This window comes from Glycine max, chromosome 20 (genome assembly GCF_000004515.6).
Source record: "Glycine max cultivar Williams 82 chromosome 20, Glycine_max_v4.0, whole genome shotgun sequence".
NCBI classification, from domain to species: domain Eukaryota; kingdom Viridiplantae; phylum Streptophyta; class Magnoliopsida; order Fabales; family Fabaceae; genus Glycine; species Glycine max.
Genome location: NC_038256.2, coordinates 309,699 through 330,454, shown reverse-complemented (window position 1 = coordinate 330,454; position 20,756 = coordinate 309,699). Strand labels below are relative to the sequence as shown.

General features: G+C 40.3%; 1 protein-coding gene across 1 annotated transcript in view; it reads right to left on the bottom strand.

Annotated features, from left to right (window-relative positions):
• Positions 1-20,756, bottom strand: part of LOC100818243 (sacsin) — a 35,658-nt gene that overhangs the window by 12,530 nt on the left and 2,372 nt on the right. The window contains exon 3 of the mRNA XM_006605356.4: positions 13,148-19,128. Within this exon, the coding sequence (XP_006605419.1) occupies positions 13,148-19,128 (5,981 nt within the window). The remainder of the gene's footprint in view (positions 1-13,147; positions 19,129-20,756) is intronic.

Sequence of the window (20,756 nt, the reverse complement as noted above, 5' to 3'; positions counted from 1 at the left end):
ATTTATAATAAGCAAATAGAATCACTATTAGAGTATACTTACTCCATCAAGTGTTTTTACTTTGTGTATTTTTGTTTCCTATTATCTGTGAGCTGTCAGTTAACTCATAGTTTGTTATAGCTCTAACCAGTTAGTTTGTAACAGATAGGGCTAGTTTACAGTTAGACTTCAAGTCTCTCTCTATATATAGAGCTGACTCTATTCCTTCTAACCTGCCTTTTCATTTTCTGATCAATGAGAAATCAGAGTTTCCCAAACTCTATTATGGTATCACAGAGTGCTAGGTAGCAATCCACGCCATAGATTTTTTCATTTTTTCTCGATCTTTGATTGTTTTCTTCTTCTTCTTTGCTTCGATCCTAGATCACTTTTTCCCTCCTCCACCACCAGCTTCTGCCGAGCTATGTTGATTTTCGCCGATCTACACAGTAATGGTTACACCTGCTTCCGCTGATGATGGAGGTGGTGATCCTCCACCGAACGGAGTTCTAGTGCCGCCTTATCAGAGTTCGGTCATAACAGAAAAGCTCGGCTTCGTCAATTATCTCTTTTGGAAATCACAGGTTTTGCCTGTGATTTGTGGACACTATCTTCATCACTTCATTGCGAACTTGCAGATTCCGGAGAGGTTTGCAACTCTTGAAGATCGTGACTTTGGTTGTGTCACTCCTGCGTATTGAGGGGACAGGTTTAGAAAAAACAATGGTTAAAGAGGTGGAGATAGGTAAGGGTGTTGGTGAAGCTGGAGAGGAAGGTGAAGAAGAAAACAATTTAGGATAGGAAAACTGCTGTTCATTAAAGAGAACATCTTTGGAGATAAAAATACGACCAGAGGGAGACATACACTTGTACCCTTTAATACTGGTGGAATATCCAAGGAAGACACACTCAGTGGAGCGAAATTCAAGCTTGTGAGAGTGATAAGGATGCAGAAAAGGATAGCAAGCTCTGCCAAAGACTTTAAGGAATGTGTAATCAGGAAAAGTATTGAACAAAACAAAACATCATAAGGTGTGTAAAAATTAAGAGGAGCAGAGGGTAGACGATTAATCAAATAAACTGCAGTAACAAAAGCATGGTCCCAAAAACTTAAAGGAAGGGAAGCATGACTCAGCAAGGATAAACCAAGTTCAACAATGTGTCTGTGTTCAACTACACGGTTTTGGTATTGGATGGGTGTGAGGACAAGAAGCCTATGAAGAATGCCCACTTCATTAAGATAAGGTACGAAACTCTCCTTCCCCCCCACCCCCCAAAAAAAATAAAAATTTGAAGAGCCTTAATATGCCTATCAAATTGCAATTCAACCATTGATTTAAACTGTTTGAATACAATAAAGGCATCATATTTACTTTTATGCCAGCTTAGCTTTTGGGTCCATATGTGAGTATTGTACTTGGTTAAGTGAAGTTAGTTAGTCAGCTGGCAACTAACTGATTAGAAGCTTGCTGTGTAAGCCTTAGAAACTTGCTCTACAAGTCTGTGTTACTTGCTCTGCAAGTCTCACAGGTTTATATTTTTTTTTTTTTGATCAGCCAAAATAAGTATATATATATTAGCAAAGTACCAGAGGTACTAGAATTACAAGCTAAGATTCTAGTCTAGTTCAGCACCATAACAATTTGGTTGCAGACCAGAATAAGTTTCATATTATAAGACTAATACAATTATTGAACCTAGATTCAAATCCTCATCTGCGGAAGAATCCTTCAGATAGATTTGATGACCACTGATTATAATGGGTTGTGAAATCCTTCTCAAAATTTTTGAGCCAAGTCCATAACAGAAATACTGCATCATCCACCACTTTATTTGCGTTGAAGGCAGAATTGGAGAAAACTATACTATTTCTGTGCTTCCAAATAGTCCATGTCAATGCTAGCCACCACCCCTTCCATCTGTCCAGCTGTATTCCTTCAAATGCTCCATATATGTGCTGAAGAAAATGATGTCTTGGGTGATGTGGAAAGACACCCACCAGATTTACCCAGGACAGCATTTCACACCATATAGGAAACACTTTGCTGCAGTGAAAAAACAAGTGACCTGCACTCTCCTCTATTGTTCTGCAGAAAGGGCACATAAAATCTTGTAGCTCCACATGCTTTCTCCTCAAATTGTCTCTTGTCGGTAACCTATCTTTGAGTAACCTCCATGCAAACACAGTTACTTTAGATGGAACCTTCACCTTCCATAGCTCCTTGAACTCTCCGTCCTGGTCCTCCTGTAATAAGTCCTCTCTAAGCACATTGTAGGCACTCCTAACCGTATATTGGCCACTAGAATCTGCCACCCAAACCCACTGGTCAGCCCTGTGGGACCGAATTCTGTTCCCCTCAAGTTCTTGTAGAAATGATACTGCCATATCTATCTCATTGTCGAACAACGGTCTCCGCCATTTGAAGTCCCATTCCCACCCTGACTCTTTGAATTCTCCCATTTGCTGAATGAAATAATTTTGCTGAACAGATATACTATAGAGCCTAGGGTATTTCTCTAGTAATCTGTTATCTTCCCCTATCCAAGTGTCCTCCCAAAATTTAAATTTATCCCCACGTCCAACCTTCCGCGCTATCGAATTATTTAGCAATTGACCCTGTTGAGGATGCTGATCTACAATCTTCAAGTCCCTCCACCATGTAGATTCATTATTGGCTGACCTTGCTTCACTCAAATTCCTCCACCCGCCATACTTTGACTCTATTACCTTGACCCACAACTCCCCCTGATTCTGAAAAAGCTTCCATTTCCATTTTCCCAACAAAGATAAATTAAACGAGCTAATATCTTTGACCCCCAAACCTCCATCTTCTTTTGGCAAGCACACCGTTTCCCAACGGATCCAAGCTATTTTGTTTTGCTCCGACACTCCCCCCCATAGAAAATTCCTCTGCAACCTTGTTAACTTGTTCACCACTTTTTTGGGCACCCTGAAAAATGAGAAAAAATAAATAGGAATAGATGTTAGCACTGAATTTATTAGAGTCACTCTCCCCCCAAATGACAGGTGTCTTTGTTTCCATCTCACTAGTTTTCTCTCGCATTTAGTAATAATAGGGTCCCATGTCTGACATCTTCGCGGATTGGCCCCAATGGGTAGACCAAGATAGTTGAAAGGAAAAGACATCAAGCTACAATGGAGGTAATTGGCTGCATCGCTTATCCATAAGTCTGACACTCCAAAAGCCCCACAGCTACTCTTAGCAAAATTGATTTTTAAGCCCGAAGCAAGCTCAAAAGCCCTCAAGATGGCTTTAATAGTTCTAACATTCTCCATAGATGCCTCCCCAAAGAATATTGTATCGTCCGCATACTGGAGGAGGCTAATCTCCACTTTGTTTGTTCCCACTAAGAATCCCCTGTATAACCTCTTCTCTATCGCTTTGGACAGCAATCCATTAAGACCTTCCGCAACAATGTTAAATAGTAGAGGTGACAATGGATCTCCCTGTCTAAGTCCTCTTTGGGGTGAGAACTCAGATGAAGGACTACCATTGACCAAGACCGAGACCGATGCTGATTTTAGACATCCAACTATCCATTGGATCCATTTGGTGCAAAAACCCATTCTTGTCATCATATAAGTCAAAAACTCCCAAGACACAGAGTCGTACGCCTTCTCATAATCTACCTTGAAAATAAAGCAAGGCTTTTGACCTCTTTTGGCTTCTTCAACCACCTCATTTGCAATCATCACGCTATGAAGCATATGTCTACCTTGAATGAATGCTGACTGTCTTTCATTAATGATGAGATGCATAACCTTCTTCAACCTGTTAGTCAGAACCTTGGCAAGTATCTTATATGTACACCCTATCAATGAAATTGGTCTATAATCATTCAGCACTTGGGGATCCACTAGCTTCGGAATTAGGGCTATAAAAGATGCGTTCAATCCCCTCGGAAAAACTCCATTAACATAAAACTCATCAAAAAATCTTAGGAAGTCTGTTTTGATGATATCCCAAAATTGTTTGATGAATTTAAAATTAATTCCGTCCGGGCCCGGGCTTTTATCACTTCCGCAGCTCCATACTGCTCTTTTGATCTCATCCTCCTTAAAACGCTCCACCAACATGTCATTTTGCTGTATGTCAATGGACTGAAAGCAAATACCATCTAACGTTGGTCTTGCTTGTACATTTTCATGGAAATGCTGTAAGAAAAACCTCCTGATTTCCTCTTTAACTATTGCTGGCTCATCCTTCCACAATCCATCAATCATCACTCCATTCAAACAATTAGCTCTACGCCTGGAATTGATCATCAGATGAAAATATCTGGAGTTACAATCACCCTCCTTAATCCACTTGGATCTCGCCTTTTGTCTCAATAAGGACTCATGTGCTTGAGCTGCCTCCCATAACGCCTGTTGGAGCTGCTTCCTGACTATCAATTCATTATGATCTAACTGTCTGTCATCTGATTCTTCTTCCAACTTATTCAAGTCATCTTCGATCTTCTTGTATTTCTTGAAAGTATTCCCAAATTGTTCTCTGTTCCATACCTTGATCTTATCTTTGAGGGTTTTAATTTTCTGTTTTAGCACATATCCCCCCCACCCACTCAGATGATTAGATGTCCAGCTATCTTGTACCAATTTCTTGAAAGAATTGTCTGAAAGCCAACAATCTAGTATTCTAAACGGCTTTGGCCCCCAATCGACACTCTTAGATGTAAGCAGAACAGGACAATGATCCGAGAAGTTCCTATGCAACGTGTGTTGGAAGGACCCGGGCCATTTAGAAATCCATTCAGGGGAGACGAAAATTCTGTCCAGCTTGCTCTTAGTAGTACCATTCGGTTTGAACCATGTAAATCCCTTTCCCACCCATGGCACTTCTTCAACCTCCAACTCCGCAATCCAATCATTAAACTCCCTTATACTTCCACCCATCATCCCCCTTTGACATGTACCCATTCTTTCTGCAGGTGACCTGATATTATTAAAATCCCCTAAAATGCACCAATATCCTCCAGGGTTTTGATCTTTCAGTTGCTACACACTGTCCCACAGCACCCTTTTATTTTGGAGATTGCACGGTGAGTAGATGTTAATAATGTGCACTGGTTGTGTCTCCTGGTGCCACTTCCCAATCAGCATTATGAATCCAGCTCCGGTATATCTGCTTTCTACCTTGAAAGATCTCTCACTCCAAATACAAATAATTCCTCCTGCTGCATTAGATGAGGGGCATGATTCCCAGCTGATTTCTGCATCCCCCCATAGTGCTTGGCACATTGACTTCTCAACAATCTCCTTTTTGGTTTCTTGTAAACATAACATATCAACATGATGCTCATTGACCAACCTCCGGATTGCTAGCCATTTAACCCCCCTTCCAAGCCCTCTTACATTATAAGAAATAATATTCATTGAGTCCGCATCTTGCTTCCCAATCTAACTGCCTCGATGTTATCTCTTTTTTCCATTTCCACTATCTGCTGAACATAGTTCCTCTGTGGCATTTTAGTAGTCACCCCCAATTCTGTGGCCAAGCTCCAAATCTGTTCTGCGTGTTGATTAAGATTTCCTGTATGATTTTCTTCCTCTAAATCTTGATCTTGGTTTCCTGCATGATTTTCTTCCTCTGGCCTTACTTGTGTTAATAGCTGGGCTTCCTGCACTCTATTATTGCTTTGAACTTCTGCTTCCTTTTTATTTTTCTCCTGCTGTTTTGGATGTGGGTGCGTTTCTGCTGGGTTTATGACTGCCCGAGGTTTATATAAACTACAGTGTAACTGAAAACATTTGGGAATAATATTAGAATTCACAGTTTCACAAATTTTTACTCTCTCTCCGTTTATCTCTTTCTGATTTCGTACCAGAGCAAGTTTCTAAGGCTTACACAGCATGCTTCTAATCAGTTAGTTGCCAGCTGTCTTTGACAGCTGGATAACTAACTTCCACACTCTAACTTCATTTCACCGCGTACATTACTCACATAGTCCACAAGTAATTATAAGCAAAGGGGAATACCAGCAATTCTGGTGGTAAAAAAATAGAATTGTTTCTTAGAACAGCTTCTGGGCAGAGTAGATCTTTGACAGTGAGAAATGAGAAAGTCACATAACGAAAGTCAGCAAGGAAAAAGAAGCTAGTGCAATTTGAAAACATTTATCAATGATCACATATAAATGTATACCAAATATATATGCCAGATAAGTGACAGCAGAAAATAATCCTGAAATGGAAAAATGCAACTCAACCATAAAACAGTCTTTTTTTTTTTTTTTTGATCAGCAAAGATAAAATATATATATATATATATATATATATATATATATATAATAAAGAAGTACCAGAGGTACTTATTACAGTATAAGTCACCATAGTTATTTGCATTTGTTATTAATACTAAATGTACTTCTTACTCTTTCGTACGGAGAGAGAATGAGAGAGAAACCGAGAGAGAGAAAGAGAGAGAAACTGAGTGAGGTAATCACAGACAAACAGAGAGAGAGAGAAAGGAGACAGAGAGAGAATGAGAGACAGAGGGGGAGCGTTTGATCAACACAGTGAGACACATAGGGCGCAACCGCGGGAGACACTTAGAGAGAGGACGACGAGGATGTGCAAGGAGTTGGAGCAAGGTGCGTGGAAGGTACAGCAAGGAACAATTGCGTAACAGAGATGGAAGGAGAAGCAGCAGAGTAGTGGAATATGATCACCATAGAAATGTGGCAGTGAAGTGGAATACTGAACACGAGGATAACACCGACTATACTACCAACCATGGAGAATGGGTGAAGGTATCTCACAGGAGAAGTAGGAAAGGGTCGGAGATTGGAGGTCGACAAACTACGAGGGGAGATCAAAAGCCAGAGAGATATATGACGTGGAGAGACAAGGAACATGTCACGACGTTCTACTTTTCAAGATTCCCGGAGGAGATAAGGGAGAGTGATCTGTGGAAGCTTTTCCAGAAATGGGGTAGAGTGAGGGAAGTTTTTATTCCCAGATATAGAAACAAGGTGGGGCACAGGTTCGGCTTCGTCAGGTTCATAGAAGTGGTGGACGAGAGGAGGCTGGAACGACAACTGGACAACAATATTTTCATTGGCGGAATGAAACTGTTTGTCAACAGTCCAAAGTTCGACAGGGGAAAGATGTTTCAAACAAACCTATATGAAGAAGACATCCAGAAAGAGGGGAAATCCCAGGTGAAGCTCACAGGGAAGCAGCACGCTTATAAGAATGAACCAGGCTTTGGCCGTAGACAACGATCCTACGCGGAGGTGGCTAAGGAAGCGACAACGGGGGAAGGAAGTTCTTATATGGTGATAGGAGACGCTCAAGATATTAAAGGGGATAGACAGAGAAAGATGGTTTTAAGCCCAACCAGAGAGGACAAAGAATGGCTTCAAAGGGCATGGGTCGGAAGATTGAAGAATAGAGGTATGTTCGAAAGATTGGAGGAGGAGTTAAAATGGACGTTTGAACATGAAGTTCAACCATGTTACTGGGTGGATGACTGGGTGATTCTTCCATACCTGGATGACATTAAGGCGAAACATATGATCAACGAGGAGAGGAAGCACGGATCTTCACCTATATCGGAGCTCTAGAAATGGTCACCGGACATTAAACCTGACCACAGACTCACCTGGGTCCTGCTATGGGGCTTACCGCCGGTTGTGTGGAAACCGGAGTACATGGCGACGGCCTTGACAGATATTGGTGAGATGGTGGAGGTTGACGCATATGTGGAGGACCGGAAAAGGATGGACGTTGCTAGAATCCTCGTGCGAACCAAACGGGGTCTGGGTTTTCAGGAGAACGTGCGGGCTACCATCGAAGGGGAGGATTTTGATCTCAAGGTGGTGGAGGACCTGAGCAGGATAGGGGAGCCTCCGAAGTGTTGTCGGAATAATAGCTGGTTCCCACCATCCCCTCTTTCGACTCTGCCAAACACTCCTTGTTTTGTCGGTGACGGCTCCGATGACTTAGACGGTGGTGCCGAAGACGTGAACGGAGGGCCTTCCAATCTTTGGGAGGATATCCGTCAATCTCAAGCTCGCTGTGACCACTGGGTACAAGCCCTCGGTCACTCCACTTTGGACCGGTCCGATAGCATTTCGGAGGACGTGGACCAATCAATGGTGAACAAGGGAGAGAACCTCGTTGGCACTTGTTCTGGTGCAGATTTCGAACCCCACAGCGGTCGGCTTACCCAGAGTGGTAATGGTCTTCTTACAAGGGATGAAAGGCAAAAAATGGCTTGCATGCAGATAGAAAAGTCAGCAGAGAAAAAGATATATGCAGACGAGAGGCAGAAGGGTCAGTTTCCTAACGAAAATATGGAAAGCTTAGACATAGACCCAGTGGGGGGCAAGAAGATGGTTTGTTCTTTGGAGGAGGCTCAAGAGACTGGGTATGACAGGTCTGCAAAAAACAAAGGCGTGGTCAACGCTTATTCTGGTTTACATGTTTCAAAGGAAGATGTAGGAGTTTTGGGCCAGAAGCAAATAGGCCCAAGTATATCTGCCACAAAGGTCTATGTTAGAAGAAAGGTGGTGTCGCCTAGTAAAAGCAAGGATTGTTCCCTTCATGGTCCAGAGGCTGATACAGGGCCAGTTACAAATATAGACAATACGTTGTCAAACAATGAAGAGTTATTAGAAAGGCAGTGTGCTTTAGTAAAGGTTTTGGGCCTGAACCACGGTGATGATGATATGAAGTTAAAGGAGAGTATGCTGGACATGGACATCAGAGACAATAAGATGGCAGCCAAGATGGGTATTCATAAACGGCAGATATGATTATTTTATCTTACAACTCAAGAGGTATGGGGAGGGGGTGTAAATGGGCAGCCATTAGACGGATCATTTCAAAATTTAAGGTGGATATTGCGTGTTTTCAAGAAACTAAAAAAGAGAGGTTTACTAAGGTTATTTGTCAGTCCCTTTGGGGGGATGCAGATGTTTCATGGGACTTTGTTCCTTCAACTCAAGCTGCTGGTGGGTTACTGTGCTTATGGAACAATTCTCTCTTTGAGGTGGAAAGGAGGGTGAAAGACAGCAATTTCCTGATGCTTGAAGGAACTTGGCTTCATAACAATCAGAAGATATTTCTTGTTAATATTTATGCACCCTGCGATTCTGTTGGGAAGAGAGCCCTTTGGGATAACCTGAAACAGCTTAAAGCCTCTAATCCTCCTGGAGTTTGGTGTTTTTTGGGAGACTTTAATAGCATTCGAAGTCAGCAAGAAAGACTTAGTTCTTCCCAAAGTGTTCCAGATCACATGGGTATTTCAGATTTTAACCAATGGATCCAGGATATGGAGATTCAGGAGGTTAAGAGTGCTGGGAGTACCTTCACATGGATCAGACCCAATGGTAGTGTGAAGAGTAGGCTTGATAGGTTCCTGGTTTCTGACCAGTGGTTATCTACCTGGCCTGATAGCTGCCAACATGTCCTTCCAAGGGACCTTTCTGATCACTGCCCAACTATTCTGCAGACCAAGATGGTGGATTGGGGTCCTAAGCCATTTAAGGTTGCTGATTGGTGGATTAATCAGAAAGGGTATCATAAACTAGTGAAGGAGACTTGGTGTAATGCTCAGCAGGGGGGTTGGGGGGGTATTGTGTTAAAAAACAAGCTGAGGCATCTAAAGGAGGTCATTAGGCAGTGGAGTAAAGAATATGGTTTCATTAATGATAAAGGAATTCAGAAAATCCAGCAAAAGCTCAATGAAGTGGAAGACATTGCTTCCTTTAGAAATCTATCCGAGGAAGATATCAGGAACAGGAGAGAGTTACAACAGCAACTGTGGGAGGCCTCAAATGCTTTTGAATCCCTCTTAAGACAGAAATCTAGAGAAAAATGGTTGAAACAAGGGGACTGCAATTCTGCTTATTTCCATAAAGCCATAAATTTCAGAAGAAATTATAATAGTATGCAAGGAATTCTCATTGGTGATGTATGGGTTCAGGATCCTATTGTAGTCAAGAATGAAGCTGTGAGTTTTTTCCAAAATAGATTCTCTGAAATGCATAAGTTCAGGCCTACCCTTGATGGAGTTCAATTTCCATCTATCAATCAGAGGCAGAGGGATATTCTGTCTGCTCCTTTCTCAGACCAGGAAATCAAAGAGGCAGTGTGGAGTTGTGGGGGGGAAAAATGCCCTGGACCGGACGGATTTAATTTCAATTTCTTAAAAGAATTTTGGGAGGTGGTAAAAGCTGACTTCAGCAGATTCGTAAATGAGTTTCATGTACATGGCTGCTTCCCTAGGGGCAGCAATGCTTCTTTCCTAGCTCTAATTCCCAAAATTCATCACCCTCAGTCTTTTGATGATTACAGACCAATTTCCTTGATTGGTTGTATGTACAAGGTCATAGCCAAGTTGCTAGCAAATAGATTGAGGCTTGTTATATCTGCTCTCATTGATGAGAGACAGACAGCTTTTATTAAAGATCGACACATCCTGCATGGGGTTTTAATCCTTAATGAGGTGATAGAGGAAGCTTGCAGATATAGGAAGCCAGTGATGATCTTCAAGGTGGACTTCGAAAAAGCTTACGATTCAGTCTCATGGTCGTTTCTAGACTATATGTTGCAGAGAATGGGTTTCTGCTCAAAGTGGAGACAATGGATTTCTGCTTGTCTCACAACAGCAACCATATCAGTCTTAGTTAATGGCAGTCCCACAAAGGAGTTTGTCCCTTCCAGGGGCTTGAGGCAAGGAGATCCTTTAGCTCCTTTGCTTTTCAACATAATAGGAGAAGGCATCACAGGTTTGATGCGGGAGGCAGTGCAGAAAAATCTGTATAGAAGCTACTTGGTTGGAAAGAAAAAGGAGCCCATTAATATTTTACAATATGCTGATGACACGGTTTTTGTGGGAGAAGCTCATTGGGAGAATGTTCTAGTTTTGAAGGCCATGCTGAGAGCCTTTGAGTTGGCTTCTGGGTTAAAGATCAATTATGCCAAAAGTCAGTTTGGGATATTTGGAGGGATGGTTAGCTGGACAAATGAGGCAGCTCAGCTTCTGAACTGCAGGCAATTAGAAACCCCTTTCGCTTATCTAGGTATTCCAATTGGGGCTAAACCATCAAGTGCACTGGTATGGGAGCCTCTGATCAACAAATGTCAATCAAAGCTATCCAAATGGGCCCAAAAGAACATATCTATGGCAGGGAAGGTGACCCTTATAAATTCTGTTCTCAACGCATTACCAATTTATCTGCTTTCTTTCTTCAAGATACCTCAAAAGGTGGTTCATAGATTGGTGACTCTCCAAAGGAATTTTCTGTGGGGTGGAGATATGGAGCATAAGAAAATACCGTGGGTCAAATGGGAAGAGGTCTGTCTTCCTAAGGCTGAGGGGGGACTAGGGATTAAGGATATTGCTAAATTCAATGAAGCTCTGCTGGGCAAATGGATTTGGGCTTTGGCTTCTGACCAGCAACAGCTATGGGCCAGAATTATTAATTCCAAATACGGTGGATGGAAAGAGTTCCAGCTTGGAAGAGAAAAAAGAGGTTTTTCCAACTGGTGGAAAGATCTGAGAAAGATTTATCACCAGTCTCAGCACAGCACATTTCATCAAAATATGGTTTGGAAGATAGGTTGTGGTGATAGAATTAATTTCTGGACTGACAGATGGGTAGGGGAAAGCACTCTCAATCAGCAATATAATCAACTTTTCAACATAAGCAGTCAGCAACACAGCCTTATTTCCATGATGGGTAATTTCGATTAGAATAATTGGAGATGGGATTTGAAGTGGAGGAGAAATCTATTTGATCATGAACTTGATTTGCCAGTGAGTTTTATGGAAGACATCACTTCCATATGCATTCAGAGACATGTAAAGGATATTATTGTGTGGAAAGCTGAATCTAATGGAGTTTACTCCACCAAGTCAGCTTACAGTCTAATGTTGAAGTCAAATGATTCTGGTTCACAAGCAGGCATTTCCAAGTTAATATGGAACCTGAACATACCCCCAAGGGCAGCAATTTTCATGTGGAGACTTCTTAAAGACAGGCTCCCCACTAAAAGGAATCTTTTAAGGAGAAATGTGGATATTCAAGATGCTGTGTGCCCTCTATGTGGCCAAGGGCAGGAGGATGTGGGGCATCTCTTTTTTAATTGTGAAAGGACAACAAAGCTGTGGTGGGAATCAATGGGATGGATCAAGGCTGTAGGATCTCTTTCCGCCTCCCCATTAAATCATTTTGCTCAATTTTGTGATGGTTTTGGGGCAAACATAAATCAGAGTAGATGGAGGGCTTGGTGGGTTGCCCTAACTAGTACTATATGGCAACACAGGAATCTTTTGATTTTTCAAGAAAAACCTTTTGATCCATATAAAGTCATGGATGAGGCCTTGTACCTTCTTTGGTCTTGGTGTAAATCTAAAGAGAAAGGCTTCGATATTAGTTTTAACCACTGGTCTTCCAATATATCGGAATCCTTTGGTTAACCTAAGTCGGCTTGCCTTTTTATTGGGTTAGCATGGGGTTTTTTTTTGGAGGGCAGCACCAGGGGTGCTTGTATATCTGTTTTTCAGTACCACTTGTACTACTTTGATCAGATTATTAATAATATATATATTTTGTGCCTTCCAAAAAAAAAAAACAGTATAAGTCACCATAAAAATGGTTCCTCAATCAGGCAGCATAAGTCTGATTGGGAACCAAAATATGGGAAGAAAAGTATACATATGTTTTGATCCCAAATCTATCCCCTACTACTGCAAAACAGTCTTGTAATAGGACAGTAAACAAACTCCATTCATTCAGAAACAAACTCTGCAGATATGCAAGATGTTTCCTACCATTTTTTTTAATGTCAATACCTATAATGTAATAAAAATATTCAAGTTATTTAAATGACTTTAAATATCCATATTTGTCAACCCATTAAAAAAATAAAGTTGAGGAAACATTACGAGCAAAATATATTTGTTTTGCTTTCTTTGTTGGAAGAATTTAAATTCCTAATTTTAAGAAACTAGAACATGTTACATTGCAGAATTGCAATTAATGTTGTTCTTCCTAGTACAAAACCCATACTGGTACTGAGCATTTAGAAGCAAAATCACAGAAAGGGCCTTTTTGATACAATAAAGGAAGATATCTTATTGAGAGAGTTATTGAATTTTCTTTAAAAAAAAGGGGGGGGGGGGGATATTACCTAGATGGTTGTTGCCAAGATCCATTGCCTGCCAGAACAAATCGTGCAGAAGAGAATGAAGATTTGAGAGAGAGATCCTGTTTAATCAAATGCTGTACGTCATGCAGAATTGCTGAAACAACTTCTTGCTTTGAAAGGAACTCTGACATGTGATTGAAAATGTGATCTTTATAGAATTCCACTTTAGTTGGTTCTTTCATCCCTAAATACCTTTTCATAATGACCCGTTCCATTTCCGATTCAGTTCTTATGAACTTATCATTTAAAAGATCTTCACAAACACCAGTAGGACCAAGCCATTTAATAGGATTACTCAAACTTACTAGTTTTCTGCTTTTGTACGACTCAAAAATTGGAAGGTGTCTGATGATTTCAATATTAGTGTCATCAATTTGCTCTTCAGAGAACCATTTTGACTGGAGAATAAAACTTCTGAGTTCATGAAGCTCTCCTTCAGATACATCTGTTAAGATCCCATCAATCTTCTGTGGTTCCCCAGCAATAGCCAGAAACACATTTAATACACCTCTTGCTGTTACCGGCTGCACAAAGTATTCCAATTTAGGGTGATCTAATAACAGGTCATGTCTCAAGAATAAACATCCAACCTTCAATAACAAGGAAGACATCTTCTCACTCCATCCATCATTTCTTATCACATTTAAATTTTGTGTTAACTGCATCAGGCAGTCATCACCAACAGGCAATATAGGCCACTTAGAAAACATCAAAAGATCATCACAATATGATTTCAGATAGTTCCACAGTAGTTGCAACCATTCTACACTTGGTTGGCCATGAATACCAGGAGTCCAACTTACCTGTCGAGCATGTTGCCACTCTACAGGAAGTAATTTCACAAGAAGTTTCTCAAGCAACTGGCATGACAAGAAAGAAATGTTTGTGCCATCTGTTTGTGCAATGTAACAAAGTTTTCTATGAACTTCTTCTGGAATAGCACAATCAACAAGTTGATGAGGAATGGAATCTTTCAGAAGGCCATATTCATCACCACGTGCAATGTAAACTCTTTCTCCAACCCCCTTCATATCAACTGATGTAAAGGAACCATCAGCAACTGGTAACAAAGGCAAGCCACATAGGGTATCAAACTGCATGGATTCTTGTAAGTCATGTAAGCAATATTCAAGAGTCAGAATCATTGCATTTCTGTCCTGGAATTCACGCTTCCTTCTGATTAACAAAGTCCTTAACAGCCTAGGTGTCAGAAAATGCAATGATGGACAGATTTCCATAAACCTTTCTAAAAGTGACTGTGGAAGTGTAATAACTGGTAGAGAAGCCCTAGACAACGCTTTTATAAGCTCAGCTGCCTTGGGAAAAGTAAAATCAGGAAATATAGCATGTTTGGATGAAATCCACTGACCTCCTCTAGCTTCAGTATATAATACACGGAGATTAAATTCAGCAACAAATTGATAGAGTTTCCGTACTGCTGATGCCCAAGGTTCTAACCCTAATGATGTTGGCCATAACGAGAAGAACAAATTGCAAGGGCCAATCTCTGATGCTATCTTCTCAAGCAAATGACCATATGCAGGGGCAACAACATTTTCGAGGAGGTAAATATTCCAGTCTGAGCGCTTTCTTCCACCTCCAGCCATATCAGAACCAAACCAGATATCCCTGCGATTTGATGATAATTCAAAGTATGCATTTACATGAGCAGGAAGACCAGTACTGATTGGTAAAGGTAAAAAGCAGAACGCACGACCTTCAAAATTTTCCAGTGGATATGTAGGCAAACTAACACTTTTAAACAGATCAGGAGAAACCATGCAATCATCCTCCACCTCTGAACTTTCAACCAGGTCCCCATCAAGCTTGACAGAATTCAAATATGCAGCAACACATGCCCAAGGAACAAAATTGTAACAGTTACTATTGGCTGTTTCAGATGTTCTCTTTTGAGCATTTCCATCACCTAAACACTCTGTGGTTATCCAATAGTGTGAATTACGACTAGATGTGCTTTGCTCTGTAATTAGGATCTTCTGGAATTTATAAGGCAAATCTCTGCCAATGGATAGGCTTAGTTTCTTCAGAAACTGAACTCTATTCATTCCGACATGTCTACTTTCCTTCAAAAAGTTGAACATGTCCTGGGCTTCAGTGGATCCAATTTCAGGCTCACCAATACAGGTTCTATGTACACGGTGCAGTAGGCGCATTTCTTGCCCTGTTCCTTCCTTCACAAAAATAGAGATAGATTTCACATTACGCAGGAAAAGTAATGTTTCAGAAACAACCTCAGAAAAAGCAGCCAAGAGAGATCTGACATCTTCAGGTGTATAGGCTTCCTTTTTAATTTGGCTCCGGGAGGCAAGACCTGCAGTTCTAAGAGGGAATCGGAATAGCGTTCCAGGAAAAGGGTGTTGCAAATCACAGCCAAAATGTAGCAATGGAGAAAATTGGTCAGGAAATTGCTCCAAAATCTGTTGTCCCACAAACTTAATTCGTAAACCAGGGTGTGAAGGAGAAATCCCAGGCAAATTACTGGCATGAGGGTCAAACATTACAACATTTTCTCCAGAAACAAACATAGGGATGTCTGTAAAGTGATAGACACAATTAAATCCTAGTCCAAATCTTCCAATTGCAAAAGCCTTCTCAAGTTTACTTTCTTGACCAATACGAGAAATTGCATAAAGATCTTGGGGACTAAAAACTGAGTCATTGAAACAGTATAGAGCAGGACCTTGCCAATCAGCCATTTCAGGAGAAAGAACAGAAGAAGTCCCATAGTGAGATTTATCCAAAAGAAACATTACTTCAGAAGCTCCTGCATCTTCTGCATTTTGTACCATCTCAAACAGAGTACCAGGTCCATCAGCATACATTTCAAGTATATGCTTAAGCCTTGTAGTCAAAGCCTCGTGCTGCCCAAAAGCCTCAGCAGCACCAGACAGGCCAAAATTCATTGAATCTGAACTCTCAGCCAGCATCATCCGGCGAAGAGAACAGACTCCCAGCTTTTCTGCTACATCATTAGAAATGTTTCCGTGCACAAATTTTTGAACTGTTCTCTTTGCATTCAAAGCCACAGTTGGTGCATTGCCAAATGAGCCATTAGGATCATCTGAGCCAAGCAACCAAGGGGCATCATTATAAACCAAGTCACCAGCAAGAAATAATCTACCAGACACATCTGGCAGATAGAGCTGGACTGGTTCATGATGATAAACTTCAGCTAGATGATGCACTATTAGCGTGACAACCCTAATCTCCTGTGTGTCAAGAGGGGATGATCCTTTTCTAACTGCCATCCTACAAAGAATATGAGCATAATCAGCAGGTTGCAAGAATTCACGGATACCAAGTTCTAGAAACATTTTTTTGAAAACTGCCAAGTCAACTGGGATAACTCGAATGTATGGAGCCAAATGAAGAGGGCCATCAAGGACAACCTCATCAGAAGTTGCAAATCCATCCCCCACCCAAATCCATCGACATCCTTCAAGAACAGCTTTTACAATCTCAATCTCATCTGAAGCCATCATTCCACTCAGTATTGAGTATATCCTTGGCATTGCCATGGCTAATTCCTGCCTAAGAACTTGATCAGACACAATCTCATTGTTTTTTCCAAGCTCCAGTAACTGTGCAGCAATTACACCTCCTCCTGGTGGAGACATCCATCCCAGGCCATACAATAAGGCTGTTGAAGAGCATTCACCATCCAGTATCCGCATGCTAGCTGAGACAAGCCACAAATCATTCAGTGGCCTTACAAGTTTTGGAGGAGCAACCATTGATGACACAACTGGCCATGGTAATGACTGAAAAGGAGTAGAGACTAAAACTGGGCACCAGGAAACCAGCCGTAGATCATTCCAGAATTTTTCAAGATCAGATTTTGTGTTGCAAGACCTAAAAGCAGTTGTTGCTCGTGACAACATTCGGTTAACTGCTCCTTTATTATCAATAACTTGATCAGGAAGCCACTTCAATGCATTAACTTCAAGGTAAGAGAAAAGCACTCTCCCTCTTAAATATGCTTTTTGTTGATCCTCGTGTATCAAACGCTCTATGCATCGAGCACATTCTAAAACAGTGTTGGGAGAGACAGAAGTTCTGAGTCCCAGGCCTCGCAGAATATTAAGTATTTCAGATTCTCGAAAAGCACCAGCAGGGAAACTATCTGAGTCTTCTAGTAATGCATATAGTTCTTCATTACTAGGATCATATAAAACTGAAGGACACTTAAGAGCACCAATGAACGTCGGGATGAATTTCAAATTTCTCAATGAGTCCTTGATAGATATGTCTTCAAGAGACAAAAGTGGCAAATTTTGTAGAACTGATAACATTATGCTATCACGAACATCAGCTTGCAAATCACCAACTCTATTAAAAACATGTTGCTTGTAAAACTGTGCTTTTCCCATTCTCTCAACTCCATAATATCTTGACAAAATATCGCCTTCTATAGTTGAGGATCTGACCATGAATTCTATGCCCACCAGAATAATTTCCGGCACATCTAATGGTGGTAAGTACTTTCGAGGATTTTCTAAGTCAGAGAATTGGTAATCTTGAGCAGAGTCTCTTCCATAGACTTGAAATATAGGTAATCTCTTGCAAAGCCTTATGACAAATTCATCCATAGAGCGTCCAACATACCATTTAGGGTCAAGAAGGAATCTCCGGAGCTCATTTCGTTCTTCAGTTACTAGACTATCAAATGAAGCATGCATAACAACTGGACCTGAAACTGCATTAAATATTGATTCCAGAACAGCACCTGCACTGCCATCACATACATAATTAGATATATCCGGATGTTCAACTACATATTTCGGACTCAATATATTACATCCAACTTTAACAAGGATATCCTGTACTGTATCAGAGAGATTGCTTCCATTGATCATTTTCAATTGTCTGGAAGGTCTTAACAGATGCCCAGATGTGGAAGGTAAAATTGGCCATTCACTAAATAGTGGTAATATTTCAGTCTGCTTTCCTAGATATTGCCAGAATAGCAGAAACCATGATGACGTTGGCTTTTGACAAGATTCAGGGTCCCAGAACACTTTACTCCTATATTTCCAGTCAGCTGACATAAATGCAGGGAATAGCTGAGCAAAATGGTGAATACTACAAAGAATAACATTGGTCTTTGAGGACATCGCAATACCAGTGAGTCTGTTCAATATATTGGGAGGAATGTTCTGATCAATTACTCTATCAGAAACTGGCTGCATCAGCTTATATTCAAATTCATCACAAATGAAATAAGAGACTCCTTTTGATGCTTCTGAAAAAGATGCAAAATTGCCATTTGCTAAAGGAAGTAAAGGCAGATCATAAGCCTCTTTACCAACGTCATCATCAACCAAGTCCTCTAGGCAATATTCCAGCAATAGAAGCTTGTATTGTCTGCTCAAATAATTGAACATTCCACACTCCCTAAGAAATTGACGTACTGTACCAGAAGTAACCACCTTGCATGAACTATATTGTAAAAGCATGTCAAACAATGAATTAGGCAAATGCACAACTGGCATTCCCAGTTGCATCAGAGCCAAACCAAGGTCTTCACTTTTGGTGAATTTTTCATCATGAAGAAAGGCTTCACTTGGTGATACCCATCTTCCTCCATTGTAATTAGAATACATAACTGGAGCATTACCAATGTTTTTGTATATTTGTTGAACCAAAATATTCCATGGCTCTTCAAATGAACCAATAGGCCACAAAGAGTAGTAAATGTCTGTTGGCCCTAGCAATTCTTTTATACCAAGTAGCATATGCATAAAAGCAGGAGCTACAAGATCTTCCAGAAGAAGCCTATTCCAGGTAGAACGAACTTTTCCACTTCTGTCCATATCATCCCCATACCAGATGCCACGACGATTTGATGAGACCTCAAAGAATCCATTGACTTGTACACTAAGGCCAGTTCTAACAGGTAATGGAAGAAAACAGAATGCCTGACCAGTCCTAAGAATATTATTCTGCAAAAACCATACGTGGCAATATGAGGAATGGACCATTAATATTTATATATATAAACAAAGAAGATCTCCAAAAGAGCATGTGGAAATTTTAATGTACACTGTATTTATCCTTCAATAAAAAAGGGTCAAAAATTGTGTCATCTTTTATATAATAAGTTGGATGCAAGAGAAAGAGTGGTAACTTAGTGGATTTACTATTGTTTCATTTTATTTCCTTTTATCTTTTCATTAACTTGTTATGGATGATTAAGACTAAAAAAGGCTTTTAACCAAAATGTCGTTCTATTAAGTCTTCTATCCTATATTAAAGGGTTCCAAATCTGTACCAAAAGGGTTAAAATATAAATTGAAAGGAAGAAGCTATTTTTTCCTCATCCACAAGTAGTTCAAACCACAAAACCAATCCCCAATGAGAGGACACTTAGTTGTCTTTCATTCTCAGCTCTCGACATATCTCTTGATAATATTAATATGACTTAAAATTTTTGACCCAACCCTGTTGATACCAGAAAGAAAAAAAAATCTATTCACTTCATTTCTGCCAGCTGGTTGAGAGGCATAGGGATGAGGTGTCTCATGCAACTGGTCAACAGCTTGTAGAAAACCTCGCAAAAAGAACTCCATTTCGGTACCAAAAGCAAAGCACAATACTATCAGTAGAACAGAACAGTAGGTAACCTTGTACATGTAGTCAGACAAGATAGTTTGATAGATTGCAATCACCATCACTCAGACATATACCTAGATTTTTTTTTTTTATCAGCAAAAATATTAATATATTGATAGAAGTACCAGAGGTACTAAAAATACAAAAAGTTAGATCCATACTCATGGTTCCAAAATAAAACTAATGAAGTTTGAAAAGGAACCATAGTATGGCTACAAATAAGGTAACTAATAGCTGTTCCAAAATAAAACTAATGAAGTTTGAAAAGGAACCATAATATACCTAGATGGTATTGTTGCAGTCTACACTGCCTGTAAAAAATTCAAGATCTATGATCAATAAACCCTCCCTTTCCAAATGAAATTGCGCATGTAATATCTTTGTCATGGGTAACTCTATCACTTTGATCATATTCTTACTTAGACTTTGACACTTATAAAGTCAAAAGCAAGTTCTAATAGACGCATCATGCACCATGGACAACATAACATCATAACAGATTCACCATAATGGTAGTTTGTTTTGAACAATATTCTAAAAGTAAATCTACAAGCACAAAAACCAATCAAGAATTTAAACTAGAAACATACTACGGAGGATACAAGAACAAAGGAAAAAAAAAAGGAAAGCAAAGCACCAAAAAACATAGAAAGCTGTAACACATCAGTAAACAGCTCAAGACCAGAGGAGCAAAATCTCTTAAAACTCTCTGAACAATCCCGAGAAGTTTTTATAGTTCAAACAGTTATATGCCTGACTTTCAATCCTAAGTTGCAGTCAAATTAATTGAAGGGCTGGATGAACCAAAATGCAGGTAAATGGGCCACCACTTTCAACTGTGTCCACATTCACACTAAGATGACAGGTAATAAGGGTGCATTATCAAGTTCAATATGGCAGCATAGGAACCTCTTGATATTCCAAGGCCACCGGTTTGACCCAGCCAAAGTGATAGAAG